General features: G+C 45.0%; 1 protein-coding gene across 2 annotated transcripts in view; it reads left to right on the top strand.

Annotated features, from left to right (window-relative positions):
* The window catches only part of pisd (phosphatidylserine decarboxylase), a 48,234-nt gene extending 21,340 nt beyond the window's left edge, over positions 1–26,894 (top strand). Inside the window, exons 1-8 of one of the 2 annotated variants that reach the window (XM_056290359.1) lie at positions 4,506–4,827; positions 8,956–9,121; positions 13,758–13,892; positions 17,829–17,930; positions 18,286–18,415; positions 20,634–20,783; positions 21,299–21,459; positions 24,775–26,894. In XM_056290359.1, coding sequence (XP_056146334.1) covers positions 4,784–4,827; positions 8,956–9,121; positions 13,758–13,892; positions 17,829–17,930; positions 18,286–18,415; positions 20,634–20,783; positions 21,299–21,459; positions 24,775–25,059 — 1,173 coding nt within the window. In that variant the 5' untranslated portion in view covers positions 4,506–4,783 and the 3' untranslated portion in view covers positions 25,060–26,894. Of the gene's footprint in view, positions 1–4,505; positions 4,828–8,955; positions 9,122–13,757; positions 13,893–17,828; positions 17,931–18,285; positions 18,416–20,633; positions 20,784–21,298; positions 21,460–24,774 lie in introns of those variants that run through there. The other variant, XM_056290358.1, reaches the window with a different exon arrangement.
* Positions 26,895–27,104: the final 210 nt, after the last annotated feature.

Here is a 27,104-nt window from a genome sequence, read left to right on the forward strand (position 1 = left end):
ATTTCTACTAGCAGTTCTGGTGGTAGTATTTCTACTAGTAGTTCTGGTGGTAGTATTTCTACTAGCAGTTCTGGTGGTAGTATTTCTAGTAGTAGTTCTGGTGGTAGTATTTCTAGTAATAATTCTGGTGGTAGTATTGCTAGTAGTAGTTCTGGTGGTAGTATTTCTACTGGTAGTTCTGGTGGTAGTATTTCTACTAGTAGTTCTGGTGGTAGTATTTCTAGTAGCAGTTCTGGTGGTAGTATTTCTACTAGTAGTTCTGGTGGTAGTATTTCTAGTAGTAGTTCTGGTGGTAGTATTTCTACTAGTAGTTCTGGTGATAGTATTGCTAGTAGTAGTTCTGGTGGTAGTATTTCTACTAGTAGTTCTGGTGATAGTATTTCTAGTAGTAGTTCTGGTGGTAGTATTTCTAGTAGCAGTTCTGGTGGTAGTATTTCTACTAGTAGTTCTGGTGGTAGTATTTCTAGTAGCAGTTCTGGTGGTAGTGTTTCTACTAGTAGTTCTGGTGGTAGTATTTCTAGTAGCAGTTCTGGTGGTAGTGTTTCTACTAGCAGTTCTAGTAGTAGTTCTGGTGGTAGTATTTCTACTAGTAGTTCTGGTGGTAGTATTTCTACTAGCAGTTCTGGTGGTAGTATTTCTAGTAGTAGTTCTGGTGGTAGAACTAGTAACATGGAGTAGCACCCATAGTAGTGTTCATAGTAGTATATCAGGGACTTGGCTCACAGTACTCCTGCATGCAGCTACATAGAACCACATTTCCAGAGTTCTTCAAATTCGGCTGAAAAAGAGGCCCCGGTTGCCACGGTAACGCCCCCCAATAAATATGAATAGAAAATGGACCGTATCTCACTTATTTCTATGTTCATACTCATCTATGAGCTCGTAAGTAAAAAAAAGCTTGTGTGTGTTTTGTGAAAGTACTTCTTAACCTCTGTGTTGTGTTAGGGGTCAGAATGACCCACAACAGTGATAACAGTGTTTAACAGCAGAGAAAAGACTCCAGAGGATCTGTTTTCAACCTGACATGTGATGACTTTCCCTAGAGTGACCCCAACATTAGAAGCAGCTGGACGTTGTTTGTGTTCATGTTTGTATGAAAGCTGTACGACACTACTGAGATTGTCTTAGGGTCATGTGGGACCCCGTAAAAACGAGGGGTGTCCACTGATTAAATGCAGTCTTTCTGCACTGGGAAGAGGGAAAACCCAGATAGTCACACAGTGTGTGATGGACGACAGGTTGTTTCTTCGTGCAAAATTGATTTGGGGTTTAAAATGAAATAAGTTGCTTTAATTTAGGGGTTTAATGAAGGCGGGTCATGAATGACCCTAAAGACAAGGGCAGTACACACAATGTGTGGACAACACAAGGGTTTAGAGGACACAATAGCTCAGTAAATCTTGATGCATGCTCAATAATCAAGGTAAGGAAGTCCCAGAAGTTTGGATCAGTTCATCTGGACACAACACTTATGGACAGAACCGTTTCGTCATCGTCTAAGTGACCGCTTCAGTGTCAGCTGACTGCAGGTATCCCACCCTTATACAGTGGCATAACGACCCAAACCAATGAGCGGTTTCCTATGCAAATTGCCATGACCATTAACTAACGTCACAATGACCATGTGTAGTATTCACAGAGGGTTGGGGGAGAGCAGCCACCTCGTCAGGTCAGGACTCCACAGGACTCCATCTACAGGCCAGTGGCCACTCTTCTCTTTGACCGCTGGTTTGAACGGGGAGTCAAAGAGGCCATCTATGTGAAGAGGGAACGACCATCCCTGAGCCGGGGGGGGGGGGGCTAAGAGTCCATCTGTCACCATCTTACAATGCTGTGATTACAACTATCCCCCAGTCCTCTGTGAGTAGTACACACGGCCATTGTAACTCTAGTTAATGGTCACCCCATATTTGCATATGAAACCGCTCATTGGTTTGGGTCGTTATGCCACTTTACAAGGGTGGGGGTACCTGCAGTCATGTCAGACTGAAGAGGTCACTTAGATGATGATGAAACGTCGTGTCCAGATGAACTGATTCAGAATCATCAGAATACTTTTATTCACCTTTCTGGAACAACTCAATCAATAAATCCGTGTTTACTTACCTGAAACAAGAATCAAGAGGAGCCAAGATACCCCCCTTAGAATTAGAAATAGTGTTAATTTATAAGACACAGCTCTAGCTAATGACAAGAAGCTAATGTTTGTTGTAGAAGAGATGCCTTCCTCGATATTAAGTAGTTTTATTCTGGATAAAATCAGAAGATGACAACACATCACAGATTTAAGAGAATAAAAGGAGAATAACGACGTGGGATTTATTATACTTAATTTTTAGAATATACTTCAAAAATCGATGCACGGTTTAAAAGTTCTTGAAAGTAAGTGTCCCTTAAAATAACACCATTAGTCATGATTTGTAATTATTTCAAAAGTGCTGCTATGGGGAAACAGTTGTGATCACTTTGTGTACTTTGAAGCCACCGCCCCTTTGACCGTGAGAACATTTACTTTGAAATGTGCTTCAAACTGTATTCAGGAGGGACCTGTACTTAACGCTTAGCGTTTTCTTAATGAGATTATGTTGGTCTTCAAGTCTGGCCTCCTTAAATCCCTCCATCCCTCCATCTAGACGGGTAGAGAGCGGGGATCGTATTACATGTAGAGTGAGACCGGATGATGTGTGGAAAACACCAAGTGGTATTATACGGAGACTGCTATACAATATTATACACGAGGGAGAGAGACCATCACACAACACGAGAGGGAGAAAGACTTATTATCGATCATCACATGGGGGAGGATAACATGTGTCTATGTAACAGAGATCTTTTGTGCTCCCCACATTCAGACCTGGCATCTTGCATTTGGCGCCCCCTAGTGGTGAGGGAGGATAACACGTGTTTATGTAACAGAGAGAAGAATTACATGTTATAAACCTGTGGAAGTTCGGCAAACTATATTAAGTCATTGTTCTTTATATAATGAGTTTCTTTTGTGCTCCCCACATTCAGACCTGGCATCTTGCATTTGGCGCCCCCTAGTGGTGAGGGAGGATAACATGTGTTTATGTAACAGAGAGAGGAATTACATGTTATAAACCTGTGGAAGTTCGGCAAACTATATTAAGTTATTGTTCTTTATATAATGAGTTTCTTTTGTGCTCCCCACATTCAGACCTGGCATCTTGCATTTAGCGCCCCCTAGTGGTGGCGGTTGTAGTCACGTGCATTACGTAGTAACGTCTCTGTCCATTTGTCACACGGCGATGACGGAGTTGGTACGTTGTCCTACAGAGCTCACTCCAAATATGGCTAAGAAAAGTGTTATGAAATTGATAAAAGTGCACTCCAGTTAGGGCAGTCGTTGTACAAATGTATGCAGTTACATATATTTTGTGTTTCTTTTGTTAAACTTCACGAAACGTTCACTCAAGCTAATGAAGCGTGTAATGGCCGCCATTGTTCTCCGCTAGCTAACATTTAACATTAGCTAGCTAACACTTAACATTAGCTAGGTAACATTTAACATTAGCTAGGTAACACTTAACATTAGCTAGCTAACACTTAACATTAGCTAGGTAACATTTAACATTAGCTAGCTAACACTTAACATTAGCTGGCTAACACTTAACATTAGCTAGGTAACATTTAACATTAGCTAGCTAACACTTAACATTAGCTAGCTAACACTTAACATTGGTTATACGACATGTTGGTTAAAGTTCTGTACGAACAGGGCTGGAGTTGAGCTGACAATATATGACCGCAACATCTATATGTTCGTTTAGATTTTGCCAGGTATGTTGTTTTGCTGAATATACATTTTCTGCGATGTACATATAGTTATATTCATTTCATATTAATACAAACGGGTTCAGGGAATGCTATTATGGTAATGTTTATATTAAGTGGTGAAAGTCAACTATATGATTGTAACCGGTTATTTTTTCGCCCGGTGCGGGATTCGAACGGGGTGTACTGCTCCACAAGGCGACGTCACTAACCGCTCGGCTAAAGGGTCAGACCCGTTAGCTAGGGGCTAACGTGTCTTATTAGTAGTTTACATGATCAAGTTTTATTTTGGTGGAACCAATTGTTATTGTATTTTGTTTTGTGTTTATTACGTATTCATATATAAGCAGTAGAGACGGCCCTTCGCTGGAGCTGAGCCGACAACACGTGACCACAACCTCTATATGTTCATTTTGATTTTGCCAGAATTGAGTTGTGCCGGAATGAAGTGGGCCTGCAGCAGCCAGCCGGAGCTCGGAGGACCGGTGGTCTCCGGACGGTGTAGCCAGATAAAGGGGGTCACATTTAGGCCAGTGGGAAGAGAACGAGAGACTGGAAGAATGGTGCATTATCAGACGATAAGGGGTGCACGAGCTCGCCTCCTCCCTCTCTCTCTCTCTCTCGTTGTCTGTAACGTGACGTCACGGGCCCTTCCCCCAATGAGAAGCCAGCCCTCCATGTCCCCATCCAGCGCGTGAGAATGACATGGTGCGTGCTGCTGGGAACAGCTCAGCCGTAGCGCGAGGGAAGTAGCCCTCGAGCGTAGATAAGGGGGGAGAAGCCGCGAGCGGAGAAAGAGGAAGTGAAAGAAGAGGAAAACGCGACTAGCGGAACCTCGGGAACTGTTTACTCCGCTCCCCGCGAGTCCGTGAACGGTGGTCCGGAGGAAGGACGCCTTGTCTTACTTTATTTCGTCTTAACCCCCTCCCCCCCTCCTGTCCTCCGCCCTCCCTCCACGCGGCGGAACACGTCTTAACGGAGCTCGAGCATGTGTCGGCACGGGACATTGCCACCCGCGAGGAACCGGACATGGTGAGACACGGCGCGAGACACGGGCGCCGCCGACGCCGCGTCGCGCGGCCGCTCGGTGTGCGCCGCGTGCCCGTCAGGACGCCGTCGACGTCACTGCTGTCGGCGGCGCGAGCGGCTACCCCGAGTCCCGCGGGTAGAGCGGCGGCGAGGCTCGAGGGGGAGAGAGAGACGGGTAGTTTCAGGTATGGAGGGATGAGCGAGAGACACTGGTAGATTCAGGTATGGAGAGAGAGAGAGAGAGAGAGAGAGAGAGAGAGAGAGAGAGAGAGAGAGAGAGAGAGAGAGAGAGAGAGAGAGAGAGAGACTGGTAGATTCAGGTATGGAGAGAGAGAGAGAGAGATGAGCGAGAGAGACTGGTAGATTCAGGTATGGAGAGAGAGAGAGAGAGACAGACGGGTAGATTCAGGTATGGAGAGAGAGAGAGAGAGAGACTGGTAGATTCAGGTATGGAGAGAGAGAGAGAGAGAGAGAGAGAGAGAGAGAGAGAGAGAGAGAGACTGGTAGATTCAGGTATGGAGAGAGAGAGAGAGACACTGGTAGATTCAGGTATGGAGAGAGAGAGAGACACTGGTAGATTCAGGTATGGAGAGAGAGAGAGAGAGAGAGAGAGAGAGACTGAGAGAGAGACTGGTAGATTCAGGTATGGAGAGAGAGAGAGAGAGAGAGAGAGAGAGAGAGAGAGAGAGAGAGAGAGAGAGAGAGAGAGAGAGAGAGAGATGAGCGAGAGAGACTGGTAGATTCAGGTATGGAGAGAGAGAGAGAGACGGGTAGATTCAGGTATGGAGAGAGAGAGAGAGAGAGAGACTGGTAGATTCAGGTATGGAGAGAGAGAGAGAGAGAGAGAGAGAGACGGGTAGATTCAGGTATGGAGAGAGAGAGAGAGAGATGAGTGAGAGAGACTGGTAGATTCAGGTATGGAGAGAGAGAGATGAGCGAGAGAGACTGGTAGATTCAGGTGTGGAGGGATGAGCGAGAGAGACTAGTAGATTCAGGTATGGAGAGAGAGAGAGAGATGAGCGAGAGACACTGGTAGATTCAGGTATGGAGAGAGAGAGAGAGATGAGCGAGAGACGCTGGTAGATTCTGGTATGGAGAGAGAGATGAGCGAGAGACACTGGTAGATTCAGGTATGAAGGGATGAGCGGGAGAGACTAGTAGATTCAGGTATGGTGAGAGAGAGTGAGAGAGCTGAGTGAGAGACACTGGTAGATTCAGGTATGGGGAGAGAGAGAGAGAGATGAGTGAGAGACACTGGTACATTCAGCCATGGAGAGAGCGAGAGAGACTAGTAGATTCAGGTATGGCGAGAGAGAGAGAGATGAGCGGGAGAGACTATTAGATTCAGGCATGGAGAGAGAGAGAGAGACTGGTAGATTCAGGTATGGCGAGAGAGAGAGATATGAGCGGGAGAGACTAGTAGATTCAGGTATGGCGAGAGAGAGAGAGACTAGTAGATTCAGGTATGGTGAGAGAGAGAGATATGAGCGGGAGAGACTAGTAGATTCAGGTATGGCGAGAGAGAGAGAGACTAGTAGATTCAGGTATGGTGAGAGAGAGAGATGAGCGGGAGAGACTAGTAGATTCAGGTATGGTGAGAGAGAGAGAGAGACTAGTAGATTCAGGTATGGTGAGAGAGAGAGATGAGCGGGAGAGACTAGTAGATTCAGGTATGGTGAGAGAGAGGGAGAGAGAGAGAGACTAGTAGATTCAGGCATGGAGAGAGAGAGAGACTAGTAGATTCAGGTATGATGGGATGAGAGAGAGAGAGACTAGTAGATTCAGGCATAGAGAGAGAGAGAGACTAGTAGATTCAGGTATGGCGAGAGAGAGAGATATGAGCAGGAGAGACTAGTAGATTCAGGTATGGTGAGAGAGAGAGAGACTAGTAGATTCAGGTATGGTGAGAGAGAGCGACTAGTAGATTCAGGTATGGTGAGAGAGAGACTAGTAGATTCAGGCATGATGAGAGAGAGCGACTAGTAGATTCAGGTATGGTGAGAGAGAGCGACTAGTAGATTCAGGTATGGCGAGAGAGAGAGATATGAGCAGGAGAGACTAGTAGATTCAGGTATGGTGAGAGAGAGAGAGACTAGTAGATTCAAGTATGATGGGATGAGGGGGGAAGTGAAGGGAATAAATGGAGAGATGGTCAGGATGGATGAATGCCTTTGGAGAGAGAACAAGGAGAGCTTTATACTAGAGAGAGAGAGAGAGATTGTGTCATTGATGGAGGGCGAGAGACAAGTGATAGACTGAAAGAGAGAGCGTGAACATCAGTCCACATCTCAGCCGGACTTCTCACCAGGTCAAAGCAAAGAGATCGCAGCACCAGTTTTTGCCTCTGCACTTTTCAGTTGACTTAAAAGCTGTTACTGAATACTTCTAAGGCAGCCTGGCGCTTGCTCCTGCTTACACCTCTGAACTGTTAACTTCCTGTGTGTCAAAGCACCGACTGGGGGCCTCGGGTAGGGCCCTTTTAGAAGTCTGGGTCGGTGTCCGGGCCCCCCTGAATTTGGAACAGCCTGTCCCAGGAATTTATCATTTAAATATTTTCTTTGGACTTGACTTTTTTAGAAAGCTTTCCTCGGCACTTTGTACCTTTATATTTTGACAAGTGCTTTACAAATAGAATAAAGTGGTTGTTGTCAAGTCAATTTTAGTTGTGTAGCCCAATATCACAAATTACAAATTTGCCTCAGGGGGCTTTACAGCAACACGACATCCTGTCCTTAGACCCTCTCATCGGATAAGGAACAACTCCCCCAAAAAAAAAACCTTTACCAGGGAGAAAAAAATCAGAAGAAACCTCAGGGAGAGCAACAGAGGAGGCTCTCTCTCCCAAGACCAACAACGTGCAATGGATGTTGTCATCGTTGTTGTTGTTGTCGGCCTGTAGTGCATGCAAATGTCCTGCCTGTTGTAAGGGAGAGAGGACTGGGAGTCAGGTTCACTCTTAATCAGAATAGGTGAGAGGGATTAGGTAGGAGAGTCTCACCAGGAAGTTAAGAGAAAGAGAGAGAGAGTGGAGGAGGGAGCTGTGCTTTGGATTTGGTGAGAGAATGGTGCCTCGTGAAAAATGTTGAGAGAGACTTGGCGAGGGACCCTCGCTTTTAATTCGGAGACATAATGGACAAGAGGGGCTTAACAGAAACACACAGGAACAGAATGTTTTGACCTACTAAACTACCACCATGGCAACCCTGGTGACCCCCAGCACTAATCTCTCTCTCTGTTCCTGTCTCTCACCCTTGTTAGCAACTAGGTCATCCTCATTAATGCTGATCTTTCTCTCTCTCTCTCTCTCTCTCTCTATCTATCTATCGGCCTGTCCTTCTGTGTTAGCCACAGTGTATCTCTCCCTCCCTGCCCTGTTGGCAGGTTGGATGCTCATGTAGGCCTATAGTCACATGATACACAGCAACAAACCAGGACAAAAGAATTCGACCAGCTAATGTGCTTTCTTTCTCTCTGTTTTCCCAAGTCTCCCACAAACATACAAGTTCTTTATTGGCAAAGGCTCCCTCAGCCATTCTCTCTTTCTGTGTTTAAGTACAAAGCATGATTTTAGCGTTGGCACAACCTATCTGTAATATTAGTACAAGTGGTATATGAGTGTGTAGCCCTCTCGCCTCCCCCATTAGTCCCTCTCGTGTGTTTCAGCTTAAATCCCGGCATATTTGCAAGCATTGGTCGGCCCGCTTCTTAGCCTGAATGTGTATGTTTGCTTGCGTGAACGTTCATTGGTCCATGTTGGCACTTGCTTGTCAGGTTATTAGTGTGAAAGTTTATGTTAGCGGGTGTGCTAGTGGCCACTCAGTATCAAATAGCATTGGAGCTCTAGCCTCCAGTGCGTCTGTGTTTGGGTGTTGGCATACATGTGCTGGCATATATTACAACGCTCATTGGTTAGCAAATATTAGCATTTTTGCATGTGTTTTAGCATTTGCTAACAATGATACGTAAGCGTGAATGTGTAACAACATGCTAGCACACATGTTGGCTACATTATCTAACAGGCTAACACAGTTCAAGGCGCATGTTAGCTTATGTGTATATGCTAGTGTACATTAGCCCTACCTTAGCATGACTGATGTACACTTGTGTGACCCCCCTCCCCCCCTCCTCCAGGCTTCGGTTCCCCCAGTTGGCTCTCCGCCGTCGTCTGGGCGCACTCAGTTGCATGTCTCGCCCAGCGCTGCGCCTGCGCTCATGGCCTGTTTCCTTCCTGCTCTACCTCCTGTCAGCTAGCGCCCTCAAGCCGCTGGCCAAAGTGGGCTGGCGGCCAGCCAGCAGGGTAGGTAATTGACTTGTGAGACTCTGGTGGGTCAGTGATTGGTAAATAATATCCATAATTGGGTAGGTGGTCCAATTATCATTTTCTGGTTCGATTTGTAATGCCGAGGATGGAGTTGGTGATCAGTTCATACATCTTGATTGGATAGGCATTCGTCTTGCAATGTCTAGGTATTTGAGTTCCAATGTCTAGATTGATGAGTTATCAGTGCTGTCTAGGGTTGAGTAGATGGTCAATAGATTAATTCTGGTCGGGTTGGTGATCTTCTTGTAATGTTTAGATAAATCAGTGAGTGATCATAATTTCTGGGCCTGGAATTGCATGTCTAAGAGATAGATAGTTGACTTGGTTAATAATGTGGCGGGTATAGTAGATTATCTGTCATGGTATTGTGGTGGGGTAGGCATTGATTATCATTGTCTTCCTGAGTTGATGATGATAATTAATGTCTACATTGGAGTAGATAATCAACAGTCTCTGTTTTGATAAGGGATTGACTTCTGTAAAGTTCAGTGGTTAACAACAGCTAGGTGATTAGTGACTGAATGTCTAGGTGAGAAAATTGTTAATATTTCTTTAAGAGCAGTGATTGAATAATTATGACTGTGAACATATTGGGGTTGACTGCAAATTTAAGAGACAAATAGTTTTTCTATTCCTGATTAAAGGGTCGTCCGCACCAAGAGCGATAACTAACGATAACGTTGTTAGCATCCACACTGATGAACGATAACGTTCTGTAAACAGTGGCATCAAGTACGCGCTGTATGCTCCCACTGTGTCGCAGCTTAGGATCATGGATATTGATAGATAAAATTAATATTGATAGATAACATGACTGCTGACGACTGCTGTATGTTGCACAAAGAAAGAAAAAGAACACGTTCACAAAAGTCTTCAAAGGCGAGAGGAGTTAGAATTCAACACTCGTATGAGAGTTGTCATATTTTGAAGACAAATTTTATTCATACTTTTGCGTAGGTCAACATCAATTTGATGGTATCCTAGCAGTTGTCAAAGAGGACATCAGTAAGGTAAGGGTGCGTTTTTTTGAACCTCAGTGATGAGTCTCTCGCCAGTCTCGACTGCCATGTTGAACTTGGATTTTGATTGGCTGTCAGTGTTTCTAGCCTTCATCAAATTGCTCTGGAAGTGATCCCAAGGATATCGTTCTCCGCTGTCGTTGTTTGTCATAGCTGTGGTGTGGACTCTGCCATCTGCTTGATTTAGAACGAATTTTAAAATGATATATTTATAGTTATCATTATAGTTATTGCTTTGTGTGGACGGCCCTTAAGTCTTATTTGTTTGTTTAATTTTTACACATTTCTTTCCAACTGCAATTTTACAGATATTTTAAAAATAATGTTGTGATTAGGATTTAATAGAAGTGAACTTAAGTGCGAGTTCAATTTGGTTAACTAAAATTATATTTTGTTTACTTTTAGTACTCTCTGTGTCTTGGTCTAAATCCTATTTTAGTGTGACTTAAATTTAAATGTGCTTCAATCTACATGCAGTTAAATTTTTATCTTTGATTCATTTTCTTAATTCTTTGTGTACTTTTGGTTTGAGCTTTGCTAATTTCAGTTCTTTTTTTATTTGACATTTTGATTTAAATGTAGAAAGTTTAATTTATACTAATTTGATTTTAGTACTTGCATTTTTGTTACTCTTGTGGAAATGTATGTACCTTTGCTGATGATTCCCTCCTTATAGAGATTATTAAAAGCAGTTCTGGCTTTCATATAAAAGGGTGACAACTCTTAATTAGTTTGAAGTTCATTTGTAGGTGCTTACTGCTAACGTTAATGTAAGTAGCATTCTAAATTCTAATGGATAATTTACATTGGACTGCACATTATATTTAACTGCTCCTGATGAGCTGGTTGTTACTTTGCATAGTTGATGCACCATTGGGTTGCGTGTGTGGGTGAATATGTGGGGTATTAATTGCAAAGCTCTTTGGCTTGTCATCAAGATGGTCCCGTGGACGGTAGCCTTGGTTCTGCGCTCTCTTGTACTTCTTCTGTTTTTGTTTATGTGTTTAGTTTCCAGCCCCCACTCACTGATCCCATACAGCAGGGAAGAACTTTTAAGCCTCTAACTGTCCACTGGACAATCTGAACAGCCTTTTCTACCGACTTTAATTGAACATTTTAACGAAAGTCTTGCCGAGGTCTTGATTGGTACAGCCCTGTGCGGACTACGGCAAAGACGCCGAAGTGGTAAGCGAGCTGGAGCGCTCGATAAACTGCGACCAGCGGGATTTAGAACCGTGCTCCCGTCAGTCCACCTGGCGAATGTTCCCTTTCTGGCCAACAAGATGGACCGACTGCTACTCAGACTTTTACAGATCTGCCGCCCTGTGTATCACTGAAACCTGGCTTATTGAGCATATAACGGACAGTACACTTCATCTGCTGCAGTTCCAACTCCTTCAGGCAGGCCACGATACGGAGCTATCGGGGGGGAAAATGGGGTGGAGGCATATGCTTCTACATAAATGAAGGTTGGTGTATGGATGTCACAGTGTTTTTTTTTTTTTTTTGGATCCCCCCCCCCTTTTCTCCCCAATTGTATCCAGCCAATTACCCCACTCTTCCGAGCCGTCCCGGTCACTGCTCCACCCCCTCTGCTGATCCGGGTAGCGCTGCAGACTACCACATGCTTCCTCTGATACATGTGGAGTCGCCAGCCGCTTCTTTTCACCTGACATGAGGAGTTTCGCCAGGGGGACATAGCACGTGGGTGGATCACGCTATTCTTCCCCAGTCCCCCCTCCCCCCCAAACAGGCGCCCCAACCGACCAGACGAGGCACTAATGCAGCGACTCGTCCACCTGCAGACATGACGAATTGTGTCTGTAGGGATGCCCGACCAAGCCGAAGGTGACACGGGGATTTGAACCGCTGATCCCCATGTGGGTAGGCAACGGAATAGACTGCTGCGCTACCCGGACGCCCTGGATATCACAGTGTTGAAAAAATCATGTAGCCTTCATTTAGAGACCTTTTTCATTGACTAAACCGCAGGAATATTCACCGCAGGAATTTTCATCATTCTGGTCGATGTCTATATCTCACCCCAGGCCTGTGTTAAAGAGGCGTTAAAACACCTGGCTGATCAAATTACAAACACAGAACACAAACATCCAGACTCCCTACTCATTATCGTTTGGGGTTTTAACGGAGCAAACCTCAGCCAAGAACTGCCAGAGACTGCCAGTCCCACCAGAGACAAAAACTCTGGATCATTGCTACAGAATATTAAAGGACGCCTATCGCTCTGTCCCCCGTGCAACCCTGGACCTCTCTGGTCACTGTCTGATTCATCTTATCCCAACCTACAGACAGAAACTAAAATCTGCAAAGCCTGTGGTTAAACCTGAGGAAATGGACCAGTGAGTCAAAACTGGAGCGCCAGGCCTGCCTCCACTGCACTGACTAGAGTGTGTTTGAGGCTGCATCTACAGACCTGGACGAACTCTACTGATACTGTGACATCACACATCAGCTTTTGTGAAGACTCGTGTATGCCCACCATAACCTTCTGTACCTTTAACGACAATAAGCCCTGGTTCACAGCAAAACTCAGGCGGCGGCGGCAGGCCAATAAACATGATTCCGATTCTGACAAAAACCGCTAAATAAATGCAGTCCATTTACTGTTGAGTTTATATGTCTTTATGCATGCTCAATAATCCAGGTAAGAAAATCAAAGAAAGTTGAATCAGTTCATCTGGACACATTTATTGAGAAACGTTTCATCACTCATCTAATGCCCCTTTTCCACTAGATGGTACCGGCTCAACTCGTGTGAGTCAACTCATGAGTGTCGTTTTCCATTACCGTAACAGTACCCCCTCAGTGTAGCTTGTCTATTGATTTTGGTACCCGCCCCAGTTTTTTTTTTTGAAACCTCAACAAAGGTGGTAGCAGAAAAGTGGTAACAGTTACCAAAATGCCAGTACTTTCCAGTAATGGAAAGCGAAAAAGTCGAATCGAGTTGAGCCGGTACCATGTAGTGAAAAAGGGGCATAAGGGACCTCTTCAGTCTCAACTGACTGTAGGTATCCCCTCCCCCCTTATAAAAAGTACAGTGGTATAACGATGGAAACCAATCGGTTTCATATGCAAATTGCCATCAGCATTAACTGAGTTACAATGATAATGTGTACCATTCACAGAGAATTTGGAATGGTTGCAGTCACGGCATTGTAAGAGGTCACTTAGATGGGTGATGAAAAGTTTCTCCCAGACGAACTGATTCAACTTTCTTTTGATCATTGAATTGATATTGTCCCACATTTTTATTGATATTTTTGATGGTAACTGCTATTACAAACAACATTCTTTTAAAAGGCCAATCTTTATATTAATATTTGTACTAATTAAAAATGATTGTTTCCCCAGTGCTTTTAAGTGAAGCCATATAAATCCACACCCACCAGGCTACTGTCCTCCTTTACATACATATTTGTATTATTCAATGCATATTGCTTATATACTGTTTCATTTCACAATGCTTAGTTTTAACTTGAATATCTAAATGTTTTGATTCTTACTGCTTATACTGCCATTTGTGATTGTTAACTGCTGTGATATTAATAGTGGTTATACTTCTGGTCCTGTAGGTGGCACTGTATAAATCCATTCCCACCAGGCTGCTGTCCAGAGCCTGGGGCAGGCTAAACCAGGTAGAGCTTCCTACATGGCTACGGAAACCCATCCTTAGCCTCTATATTTGGACCTTCAATGTCAACATGCAGGTTAGACCGCTAATTGTTTCCTTTGAGGGGTTTTGGTTTCTTTTTGGTTAATTGGTTGGGTTGCTATGGAGGGGTTTATTGAAATTTGAAATGATCATATTTTAATCTAGGTTAGCCTAGCTGCACTGTGCTAGCTGCATTGTAGTTGAAATCTACTTTATTTTGTTTAATCTAACTTGGTTGAAGTTAGGTTTAGTTTTTACACATCTAATTTGTTCTACAGCCAAGTTTAGATCCACTTCAGTATAGAAAGGTTCACTTTTTTTGAACAAGACCTCATTAAAATTGCGCTAGCTGGGGCGCCTGGGTAGCGTAGCGGTCCATTCTGTATCCTACCAACATGGGGGTCGCCGGTTCGAGTCCCCACATTACCTCCGGCTTGGTCGGGCATCCCTACAGACACAATTGGCCGCGTCTGCGGGTGGGAAGACGGATGTGGGTATGTGTCGCTGCACTAGCACCTCCTCTGGTCGGTTTGGGCGCCTGTTCGGGGGGGAGGGGGAACTGGGGGGAATAGCGTGATCCTCCCACGCGCTATGCCCCCTGGTGAAACTCCTCACTGTCAGGTGTAAAGAAGCGGCTGGCGACTCCACATGTATGGGAGGAGGCATGTGGTAGTCTGCAGCCCTCCGCAGATCGGCAGAGGGGGTGGAGCAGCGACTGAGACGGCTGAGAAGAGTGGGGTAATTGGCTGGATACAACTGGGGAGAAAAAGGGGGGGTGGATTGTGCTGACTAATTTTGAACCACACTAGACCCAAGTTACCTTAGCAAAATATTGTATTAGACTATTCTTATCTACCTCATCACCTTCTCACCTAGGTCGTCCATCAGGTCACTCCAATAGGGTTTTGGTTGTGCATGTTTGTTTAAAGCATGGGGCGCTACTCCACATGCAGTTCTATGGTTTTCCGCTAACTGGAGAGTTTGTGCCTTTCGATGGTCAAGATGCATTGATCATCTGCAAAGCCACGATGGCCCCCGGTCCGTAACATCAGTCTGTCGATGAATCCATCTAGGACTACTGCTACCCATAGAAATAGCAGGATTTCTTATCAAGATTTACTCCTCTAGATCCGCTGTGTTCTACTCTGTCGTGTTCTGCTCTGTCGTCTCCTGACAGCGTTAACAGGATTACTGCGAGGAGGGTGTGGCTCTTTACCATGCACGGACAGTCATTCATCGTGAAGAGGCTATACTTTGTGCTTCATGTGATGCTGGGGTGTATGGAGACCAGTCTAAGACTAGGCTAGTCTAGGGGCTAAGGGGTTAAGTATAGGAGTATTACCTTTCCTAGATGGCCTTTCGTGGCGTCCTACACTGGTCTCCATATTCTTAACTAGACTACCTAAAAGTTAAACGAGTTGTTACTTTGCTGAATCTTGTTGCTGGTTTTCAGCAAAGTCAAATTTGGCCATTGTTTAAGTCATTATTGCAATTTCAGAAAATGGTAGGGGGGACACCTTCACGTATATAATGCCATTAGATTTTTTTGTTTCATTATTTTTAAATACCTTTTATATGGGTGAATCAATTTTGGATCAGACTGAAAATGTAAAATAAGGGGATGCAGACGGATAAACAACCCACTGATATCTGAAATGAATGATACTGCTGATCTGCTCTGATGTAAAAAAATAAAATAAAATAAAAGGAGACAAAGAAAAATAAAATGTTTAATTGTTGCTTTAGGGCCTGCATGCATGAAAATAAATGGGGAAAGGAGGAATAAATCAGGAAAATATTCTATTTTTTGTGACTAGGCAGCACTAGGCTATAGCTAACAATCAATATATAAAGGAGACAAGAAAAATACAGAATAATGTGATTGGAGAATCACAATCGCATATTTTTTGACACTGAAAGAAGTTCATGTTGTGTACTTCATTTTTATCAGAAGAATCACAATCAGATTTATTGCAAGTACAACAACATACAAGGGATTTGTCTTGGTGTGTTGATGACAGAGGGAAAATTAACAGTAACTTATAAAGATAAAGGTTAAAAAATAATAAATAAAATATGTATATTTAGGTTGTCCCTTGTCTCCAATTCTGTTTGTGATATTCATGGACAGGATCTCAAGGCACAACCAAGGTGAGGAGTGTGTCTGTTTGGGAACCTCAGAATTGCATCTCTGCTCTTTGCAGATGATGTGGTTTTGTTGGCTTCATCAGAACGTGACCTCCAGCGAGCACTGGGGTGGTTTGCAGCTGAGAGTGAAATGGCTGGGATGAGAGTCAGCACCTCCAATTCTGAGGCCATGGTTCTCTACCGGAAAATGGTGGATTGCTCCCTCCGGATTGGGGAGGAGTTGTTGCCTCAAGTCAAGGAGTTCAAGTATCTCGGGGTCTTGTTCACGAGTGAGGGTAGGATGGAGCTGGAGATTGACAGGTAGACTGGTGCAGCATCAGCAGTTATGCGGACGTTGTACCAGACTGTTGTGGTGAAGAGGGAGCTGAGCCTGAAGGCAAAGCTCTCAGTTTACCAGTCAATCTTCGTCCCAACCCTCACCTGTGGTCATGAGCTTTGGGTAGTGACTGAAAGGATGAGATCACGGATACAAGCAGCTGAAATGAGTTTCCTCCGTAGGGTGTCTGGGCTCAGCCTTTGAGATAGGGTGAAGAGCTTGGACATCCAGAGGGATCTTGGTGTACAGCCGCTGCTCCTTCGTATCGAAAGGAGCCATTTGAGGTGGTTCAGGCATCTGATTAGGATGCCTCCTGGGTGCCTTCCTTTGGAGGTTTACCGGGCACAGCCAACTGGGAGGAGACCCTCGGGTAGACCCAGAACTCGCTGGAGGGACTATATGTCCAATCCTGCCTAGGAATGCCTTGGGATCCCCCAGGGAGGAGCTGGAGGGTGTTAATGGGGAGAGAGACGTCTGGAGTGCCCTACTTAGCTTGCCGCCACCACAACCCAACCCCAGAGAAGTGGCTGAAGATGAATGAATGAATGAATGTTTAAACAAGATGAAATAAAATGAAAGAAAGGTGCAATAAAGTGCGATCAACACTGGCTCAGAGTTAATCATGAGACCACGTGGCGGGAACTGTATTTGCAAAAAGTTAATTAGAATTTTAAGAAGTTATTTACAGAAGAGTGTTTTACAGGGTAGTGCAGGTTTTATGCAAGGTGACCATATACAGTAGGGAAGATACAAGGGGGTGAGTGGACAGCAGGATCTGTTGGTATCTGGGGGCTTGTTAGAAAGGTCTACTGGTGTAGGGAAGAAGCTGTTCTTGTGGTGTGACGTTCTGGTTTTATAGACCTTAGCCTCTTGCCAGAGGGAAGTGTTGTGCAGAGACCATGGCCTGGGTGGGAAGGGTTGTTGATGATCTTTCCTGTTCGCCTCAGTGTCCTGAAGGTTATACAGGTCATGGAGGCATGGCAGGCTACAGCCAATCACCCTCTCAGCAGAGCAAATGATATGGTCAAGTCTGCCCTTGTCCTTGGCAGTGCCAGCTGCGTACCAGATAGAGGTGGAGGAGGTGAGGATGGACTCAACGATAGCAGTGTAAAAGTGCACCATCATTGGCTTTGGCAGGTTGAACTTTTTCAGCTGCCACAGGAAGTACATCCTTTGCTGTGCCTTCTTTGCGGTGGAGCTGATGTTCAGCTCCCACTTGAGGTCCCGGGTGATGATGGTGCCCAGGAAGTGGAAGGATTCCACAGTGTTGACTTGGGAGCCACACAAGGTTCTATAAATTGAAACCGAGCTAAATCATTATTATTTTACCATAGTCAGTTATGTTAATGAAACGGAGGTTCTTTTAAATGAAAAACTTTGAAATGATCCCTTTAAGGGCAATAATATAACCTGGCAACCCATGCCTGAATTTACACTACATTTACTATTCCCTTTAATTTAAACCTGAGTCCATTTCAGTCTGGTTTAGATTGACATCTGAATATCTTCATTGTTTCTGCTACTCAGGAGGCCGCTGTGGAGGACCTCCATCAATACAGGAACCTGGGAGAATTCTTTCGTAGGCGCCTGAAACCACAAGTGCGACCGGTCTGCACATCCCACCCGCTGGTAAGGTGGAAAGAATGAAGATAAAGTAATAAAACAAAACAGTGCACATTTGTAGAATTGAGTAAATAGAAAATAAGCAAAGGCTGGCAAGATGGAGAGAAAAGTGGTGAATGCGTAAAAGTTAGAACTGTACCTCTAACCCTTTGGTAATATGGACAGAATAAGTAATGGTTTAAAACAGCAGGCTGGAATTTGGGGGTGGGAGAAATGGGGCAGATGAGTGGAAAAATTAATGATTTCTTTAAATCTTGTCGGGAGAATAGAAGGGGGTAAACAAGAATATTTATGACTCTTCTCTTCTCTACCTTTCTTCTCTACCTTTCTTTTCTCTTCTACTCTCCTCTCCCCCTTTTAGATTAGTCCGGCAGATGGGAGAATTCTTCACTTTGGCCGGGTTCGGAATTGTGAGGTGGAGCAGGTCAAAGGAGTCACCTATAGCCTTGAGTCCTTCCTAGGGCCCTACACATGGAAAGCCCTTCCCAAGAGTAAGTGGAACTGGTGCTTAGCATTTACTAGGTTTGGTAAATATGCAACTCAATAATGTCCATGCTAACATAGCTTTGTATCATTAAATCCCCATAAATTCCTAGTCCCACATAGCCCACAACCATATCATCCATCCATCCATCCACCCATTATCCAAACCGCTTATCCGGCTGTCAGGGTCGCGGAGATGCTGTAGCCTATCCCAGCAATCATTGGGCGGCAGGGGGGGAGACACCCTGGACGGGCCACTGGGCCATCACCGGCCAGCGCATGGAGGCATTAAAGCCGCTGTCGTCTCGCCGGAGGAGAGGGGCGAGTCGGGTACCCGGAGGCCCACGGAGGGGACATCAGGGCGAGGCGCCCTGCACTGTGCTTTGTTTTATGGTTCCAGGAGCAGGACTGAGCCTGGTCGCACCGGAGTTGGGGAACCCACCGCGCAGCCGACGGTTCCCTGGAGCCGTCACCGCTGCTTCAGTCAGCCCTCAGAGTAAACCACGACAGACTCCATTGGCGGCGCCGCCAGAGCAGGAGGGGACCCATAAGACCGGTCGGGATTAAGGTCCAGACTAGAAAAGGTTTTGGTTTTTTTTACATTTGCACAACTCGCTGGTTTTTCGGGGGGGGGGGGCAGGACCCTGCAATCACTGTCTACTCTGGACCCATTGGTGAGAGGCCGCTCAGAGACTGGCATACTCCTGAAGCGGCTGGCAGGAATGATGGGCCACTTGGGGCCACCCCAGTGTGATGTGCCACTGGAAGCAGTAAAGTTCAGTGTTGATTCCACCTTTCGCCTATACGTTGATGGTGACAACACAGTGAACTGGTGGGTAAATGTGATCGACACTGGTAGGTACCCAGGCCTAAACCACGTGGTTTGAGGGGCTCTGTTCATTTTCCGTGGACCCAAGGTTGAGTCATCATTCAGCGTCATGGGAGACATCATCAACAATAAAAGCACCACAATGAGCATGGCAACCTTCAATGTAATCCAGACAACCAAGTATGCCCTCAGGTCCAGGGGTCAGACAGCCATCCAGATGTTCAAGAGTGAAGATGTGAAGCTCTCAAAGGTTGCCAAGGTCCTCTGCAGGAACATCCACACTGCAGCCACAAAGGACGCGGTTCACAGACAACAGGCCCTGTTGAAGAAGAAAGGGAGGCAGGAAGAGTTTGTTTGCCCGTCAACAACCAGTGCAGAGCAAAGGAGAAAGACTGCCTTGGAGGAGGACAGGCAAGCCACAGTGAGGCACGTAGCTCCCCAAAAGAGGACTAAAGCACTAGAAGTACTACCAGTACTTCTGCAGGCAAATAAGGCAAAATGTGCTTTGGTGGGGTGGACTAGAGGGAGTGGATGGGAGGGTATTGAGGTGGGTGGTTGGGGGGGTGGTGGTGTTGTATGTCGCTTAATGTAATTTATTTTTCATTTCACAAAATAAATATATCTTTAAAATTCTAATGGATGTGAATGAGTTTTTCTTACTGTTAGCACTGCTTCACATAGTAGGTCTGAATATCACTGACAGGCTTTTATAAGTCACTTGAACAGAGCTCATATAGAAAAATGTAATGGGGCATCTGGGTGGCGTAGCAGTCTGTTCCATTGCCTACCAACACGGGATTCGCCGGTTCAAATCCCCGTGTCGCCTGGGCGTCCCTACAGACACAATTGGCCGTGTCTGCAGGTGTAGATGTGGGTATGTGTCCTGGTCGCTGCACTAGCGCCTCTGGTCGGTCGGGCCGCCTGTTCAGGGGAGGAGGGGGAACTGGGGGGGGGGAAAGCGTGATTCTCCCACACACTACGTCCCCCTGGCGAAACTCCTCACTGTCAGGTGAGAAGAAAAGGCCGGTGACTCCACATGTATTGGAGGAGACATGTGATAGTCTGCGGCCCTCCCCGGATCGACAGAGGGGGTGGAGCAGCGACCGGGATGGCACGGAAAATAGGGTAGCTGGCTGGGTACAATTGGGGAGAAAACGGGGGGGAAATCCAAAAAAAAGAAAGAAAAATGCATCATGGGAAGGGGCCTGTGTGCCATGCATTGTTGTGTGCATTTGTTTTCATGCAAAAAAAATGTTGTCACCTTTTTGGGCCATCACCAGTTTGCACCCCTGGTCACTGACTCCCATTGAAAACTGTCCTGCTAGCGTGGAATTCTCAGACTGTCATTCTTAATCAGCTGTGAACTTACGACTTCTCTATCTCTCACTCTCTTTTAGGCGAAGATGAGTCGACAACCTTCCGCGACCTCTTAGTGACCAAACCGGGAAATGACCTATACCACTGTGTGGTTTACTTGGCACCGGGTGACTATCACTGTTTCCATTCACCCACTGACTGGAGGGTGGAGCATAGGAGACACTTCCCTGGTAAGTCCTCGAAATAGGGAGGAATGTAGGTTCTGGGTTCGAGCCCCGGGGGTAGTCCAACCTTCGGGGTCGTCCCAGGTAGTCGTCTGTGTGGAGGTTGCATGTTCTCCCCGTGTCTGTGTGGGTTTCCTCTGGGGATTCCAGTTTCCTCCCACAGTCCAAAGACATGTAGGTCAGGTGAATCGGCCGTACTACATTGTCCCTAGGTGTGAATGTGTGTGTGTGTGTGTGTATGTCGGTCCTGTGTGATGGCCTGGCGGCCTGTCCAGGGTGTCTCCCCGCCTGCCGCCCAGTGACTTCTGGGATAGGCTCCAGCATCCCCGCGACCCTGAGAGCAGGATGAGCGGTTCAGATAATGGATGGATGGTATACTATACCAGTTTTGGTTAACTATGTCGGTCTGTCTATACATAAAAAAGTAATCTAAGACCATTTTGGCGACCACATCTCTTCACTGCAGTTATTTCTCTGTCTTTCCCTCTGTCTCACCTGCTCCATCTGTATTTTCCCATCAGGCTCTCTGTTGTCGGTCAGTCCAGGTGTGGCTCGGTGGGTGAAGGAGTTGTTCTGTCATAACGAGCGCGTGGCGCTAACGGGCCGCTGGGCTCATGGCTTCTTTTCACTAACGGCTGTCGGTGCCACAAATGTGGGCTCCATCAGAGTCTACTTCGACCAGGTCAGTGTATCACCTGAGCTGTTTTTAAGACCTTTTAAGGTTTATACATTACATTTGGCACCGTTCTGGTTGTTAATGGTCCACATCCAGGTCAGAATAACGGGTCTGCTTCGATCAGTTAGGTAGGACAGTAAGGATACTTAGTAGGGTACTGAATAGGGTGTAAGTGTCTACAGTAGGGCTGTCCTAAATACCATTTTCTGGGGCTCCAAAGCTGCGGCAGTAATCAACAGCGAATACTCTGAGCTTCGGGGGTGGGGGTGGGGGGGGTGGGGTGGGGGGCATGACTCGGGAAGGAGTCAGCAAGACATTTCTCTGTTGTTGGCTGAGCTGGACGGCATAGCGGTGCCACGCCTGTCTTTCAGTTTAAAGGTATTAATTGTTGAGGATTCTGTTATTCTAAAGTATTGTTGTTTGTATTTTTACTTTTTAATTAAAAACCATTTTCCTGGGGCGTCCGGGTGGCGTAGTGGTGTAGGGATCGCTGGTTCGAATCCCCGTGTTACCTCCGGCTTGGTCGGGCGTCCCTACAGACACAATTGGCCGTGTCTGTGGGTGGGAAGCCGGATGTGGGTGTGTGTCCTGGTCGCTGCACTAGAGTAGCGCCTCCTCTGGTCGGTTGGGGCGCCTGTTCAGGGGGGAGGGGGAACTGGGGGGAATAGCGTGATCCTCCCACGCGCTACGTCCCCCCTGGTGAAACTCCTCACTGTAAGGTGAAAAGAAGCGGCTGGTGACTCCACATGTATGGGAGGAGGCATGTGGTAGTCTGCAGCCCTCCCCGGATCAGCAGAGGGGGTGGAGCAGAGACCGGGACGGCTCGGAAGAGTGGGGTAATTGGCCAGGTACAATTGGGGAGAAAAGGGGGGAAACCCCCCCTCCCCCCCAAAAAAAGAGATTTTTTTTTTTCCCAACAGGTTTGGTGTGTTTTATGTTTGTAAATCAAATATCCAAATCCCAAAATTGGAACCGAATGCCACCCAACGAATGAATATCTGAATACTCGGGTGTTCGAGTCCAGCCTTAGTATACAGGGATTAAAGTTCTCCGTCGCTACGACGGATTTACGTCAATTGGATTCCAGAGAGGCCATGTGCCGGTGCAGGTTTTTCCCTAAGAGACTTAAGCGCCGTGCGTAAACCGAATGAACAGAAAAAACTATGCTGAGCGTTCTCATCCCCTACTCTGGAGGGAAAGGATACCGTAATGCTCCTAATATAAGACTATGTTTTTCTGAAACTTAGGTTTAGAAAAGTGGGGGTTGTCTTATATTCCAGGACAGATATTCTTTCTGAATGGAGGGTACCAGAGTACCTCTGGTATTTTACGGAGTGTGGCCTTATGGGTTGTTTGCTGGGCTAGCGAGTGTTTTTAGTCCGTTTGTACTGAAGTCTTTCAGTTTCAGTCGGCACAGACAGGGTTTCATTAGACAGGTTTGACCTGCAGGAGTTTCTGTAACGTGTTGTGCTGTCAGGGAAAATAAATTCACGAGTGAAAACGAGTTCTTAGTGCCTCCCAACATCTGTACTGCGGAATTATTTATTTAAAATTTTTTGGCTTATATTTATTTAATTAAAAATGTTTGTTTTTGTTTTTATTATTTTTTTGTGTTTTTTATTTATTCATTCATTCATTTATTTTCAAAGTGTTTTTAACTGCGGAAATGAACCGGGGATAAAATATCTGTCACAGATGATGAGCTCAAAACGACGGTCTGAAAAAAGGGAGCTGTCAGACAAAGTAATTAGGGGAGAGGAACGATACCGAGAGCGGAGTCGACGCTGCTGTTAATTCTGTCAGTGGCTTAGTGACGACCGGGAAAGTGAGCTGCTGTCTACCGACGTCCAACCAAGTAGAACTTTGGGAAGCAGCCAAATACTGTGACTCAGCTGGCTGTGGGAGGATGAGAAAGCTGCAGTTCAGATCCATTCGCTATTGTTATTTTGTGTGGCGCACAGTGCGGCCACGCACAACATGTGGAGTATTACTTCTCCTGTGAGCACATTTGTTTTGCGTTTCTTCTCGCTGACGTCTGAGTGTACTGTGAAAAAAAATAACCTGTGTTGTGTTTTTTTATAAATATTGTGATGATAATGGTCCAAAGTGATGTGAAAATGCATATATTCACAATACCCGAACGCCCCGACCAAACAACCCCCCCCCCCCATCAAGCCACCTAAACCCTCCAGAAGCTGGTGCTGTTAGTTTTGTTTGTTTGGTTTTTTTGTCTTTTTCTGATAAGTGAGGAGGCTCACTTAAAACAAGAAGCATTGTTTTGGTTGGTGTGTGCTCTGAATATGACTTGGCCTGAAAATACATTTTCAGTCAGAAGTTGTTGTTTTTTTTTTTTTTTTTAATTTAACCCTGTGTATACTAGCCGGGGGATCAAAATTAAGGATCTAAGTATATCTGTTAATTAGGAAATGTATTAAGCCGGTGATCAGTGGGGGCTACAGGTGGGCCTACTTTGGTTCAAGGTTAGCGTTAGCGCTACGGCACTGTGGGATATTTGCAAGGAAATGGCACATATTTATTTCCAGTCTAATTATGACATTCTGTGGAAATACTTAAGTACTTTCTTTCTTCCCGAATCACATTTTTCTGTCCTTTATTCCTTTATGATCATAATCATAATCTGTTGATTCACCAAGTACATCATATGTGTGTAGAAGGAATTCAACTTGCTGTTGGTTCACCCAGTACAAAGAACATGCAACAAGAAATAAACATCGAATGATGTAAGGAGATAAGTAAAAAGTAGCTAGCTAGGGTTAGCCACACAGCCTATGTCCTTATTTAACATTCTGATGTTAAATCACCACTATTACCGTACCGTAGATTATGGCAGGCCAGTTGGCCAGTGGAAGTAAGGGGGCCAAAGCATTACTAAAAGCAACTTCTTTTACAAACAGTAGTAGTAACAGTAATGTGTACTAGTATCGATGGCTACCCATATTACTGTTATTGTTGGTTACTATCAGTGCTGTTACTGCCATAACTACAACTTCTACCAATACCATTACTGTTGTTAGTCTTAAAGTACTGCCTTCATTACTTTCTCTTTTATTATTGCACTTAGCCACTCAGGAGTTCCACACCAACATTCCTCACTAAAACAAATATCAGTTACTGAAATGCACTAAATTCGTCCAACCCTCCGAACCTCTTTCCTCTTTCTCCTCCTCTCCTAGGACATCCACAGTATTATTACTCACCAAATATAACTACTAGTAAAGTAGGAGTATTTTTACTAGTAGTCATACTGCTTGTACTGTGATAAATGACTCCTTTCTTATTTTCTATTACCTCGTCTTTCAGGACCTCCATACCAACGCTCCTCGCTACAACAAGGGCTCCTTTAATGACCGTAGCTATGTTGTGGTGGGTGACCAACGAGCACAAGGTGACGCTAACACTGTCATCAGTGGACGAGGAGGAGTCATAACAGAGGAAGGGGGCGTGGCCCTGCAGAAGGGGGAGGCACTTGGGGAATTCAACTTGGGCTCCACCATTGTGCTCCTCTTTGAGGCGCCGGACGACTTCTCCTTTGACCTCCGGGCGGGCCAGCGCATTCGCTACGGGGAGGCGCTGGGGAGCCTCTGAACCTGGGATGAGCAGGGAGGAGGCATAAGAACTAAAGAAGCTGGGAGTTTGTGATTTTTCTTTATTTTTTTCCCCCCCCCAATATTTGTTGAGGGAAAGATGACCTGTAGAATAACGAGGAATTTCACTTAAAGAAGAGAGTTTGTTAAAGGAAGGGGGGACCAGAGAACACGTGTAAGGAGGGTGGAGGAGGAAGATTTTGGGAAAGAAGTTTATCCATTTTTGTCCTCACAGGACAGATTGATAATTGAAAAAGTGGGTTTTTGTGGAGGAGGTTTGAAGGAGAGAAGCGGATGGCGAGATTCTACTGGAGGAGGGAATTTCTGAAAGGGGACTCCGGAGCAGGACGAAATATCAAGGAGACTGGTTGGGATAATTCTATTTTTTTTTCCTCCAAGAACAACTTAGGAACAAAAGAAATGAGGAAAATGTCAGAAAGAAGTTGATAAAGCAAAAAATTGTCGATTGATGGAAAAACTGAAATGTAAGAAGAATGTTGAAAGCTTTTGGGAACAGAATTTTTGATGAATCTCCATTCAGGAACTTTTCATTAAGAAGGTTGCTGCACACATTTAACCTTTTCACAACTGCAATTTAACATGAAGAATTATTTTGTTCTGTCTAAACCAACGTTGCAAGTTTTTTCATGGGGTTTTTTGTTCTTTTGTTTTTCGTTATAAGAACTCTTGCCAATTTTTGTCTGTTATGCAAAACGTCTTTTTAAATTTGTATTAAATTTACAAAGTTCCATTGACAAGAAAGTACAGTCCAGAATTCTTGATCAATTTTTGCCTGAAAATTTGTCTGTAATTTGTCCCATTTTCTTGTCAGATGTGATACTTCACAACAAAAAAGTCAGTGAAGACCTTAACACAAGGAAAGATTTCTATTATTTCATTGGATTGTTTGCTGTTTTACCTTTGAATTCTGTTGCTCAGCTGGTGTGCAGCTTTTGGTAATTTGTGCAGTCTAATTGCCCCAAACATTCTCGTAACTTGCATGTAGCTTGTCTCCTTAGCGAACAAACGGCTAGGGCTGTTGAACACCAGTTTGAAGAGAATAATTAATTACTGCTGCTTAGCGTTGCATGGTTGGGTCGGTTTTCAGTAGGTGGTCTTACGATACTGGTTATATCTATAGTAACATCATGGCTAGCTCGGCCCAAATGGTTCATCATGCTAGTTTAGGAATGTGTAAGTTCACGAGAAGAAGAATGTTGAAAGACATCTCTTGTCATATCCCTATTTTAACTTGAAATGAAATCACTGTATCAGGCCTTGCATGGTAAATTAGCACTGGGGGTGATATTTCACCCCTAATGCTAATTAGATTAGCATTTGCAGTGGAGTTGTCTCGTTTTTTGAAACAACCAGGAGACCGCTTAACTCCTGCTGGTAGCTCGTTCAACTCCTGCCAAAAGAAGCACAACACAAGCGTGAGAGATGGACGTCAGATTTTAAGGTCAAGTTTGGAAGGTCTAGCAGTTGGGGGTGGGGGGATGGGGGCACTTGTGCTGAAAAATCTAAAACGTTGCTGTTTGCCTTGTGCAGGTACTGCACGGTAATTGCCAGGAATGCTGGACTAATGCCTGCTAACTCTTCACTGCTTCTCGCAGAGGGTAACGCCAAAGGTCCAAAGGTCATAAAGCCCACACACTAACCCATAGTAACCACAGGTTGCTTGCAATACATATCATTCTAATTTTGTTGTCAGTTAGTGTTGTTACACTTGAGCTACGAAATTTATTTGAGCTATATTAAATCTAGATTTTGATTATTGCTTCATTTTTTGAAAATCGTAACATTTAATTGTTAATAAAGTTTTGTTTTGCAGTATTTGTTCTCATGTCTGTTACATTTATGAAAGTATTATGAAGTGTGTGGAGGCATACTGACTCTCACATACGTGGCATTCACTGTGGTGTTTTGACAATAAAGCCTCCCAACAACGAAGGCTTTATGTTTTGTGTTACATGTTCGTCAACTCAATTAATAATAATTTGTTACACAGCACTTTTCTAAAACAGCCTTACAAAATGCTTCACA

This window comes from Lampris incognitus, chromosome 12, assembly GCF_029633865.1.
Source record: "Lampris incognitus isolate fLamInc1 chromosome 12, fLamInc1.hap2, whole genome shotgun sequence".
NCBI lineage: Eukaryota > Metazoa > Chordata > Actinopteri > Lampriformes > Lampridae > Lampris > Lampris incognitus.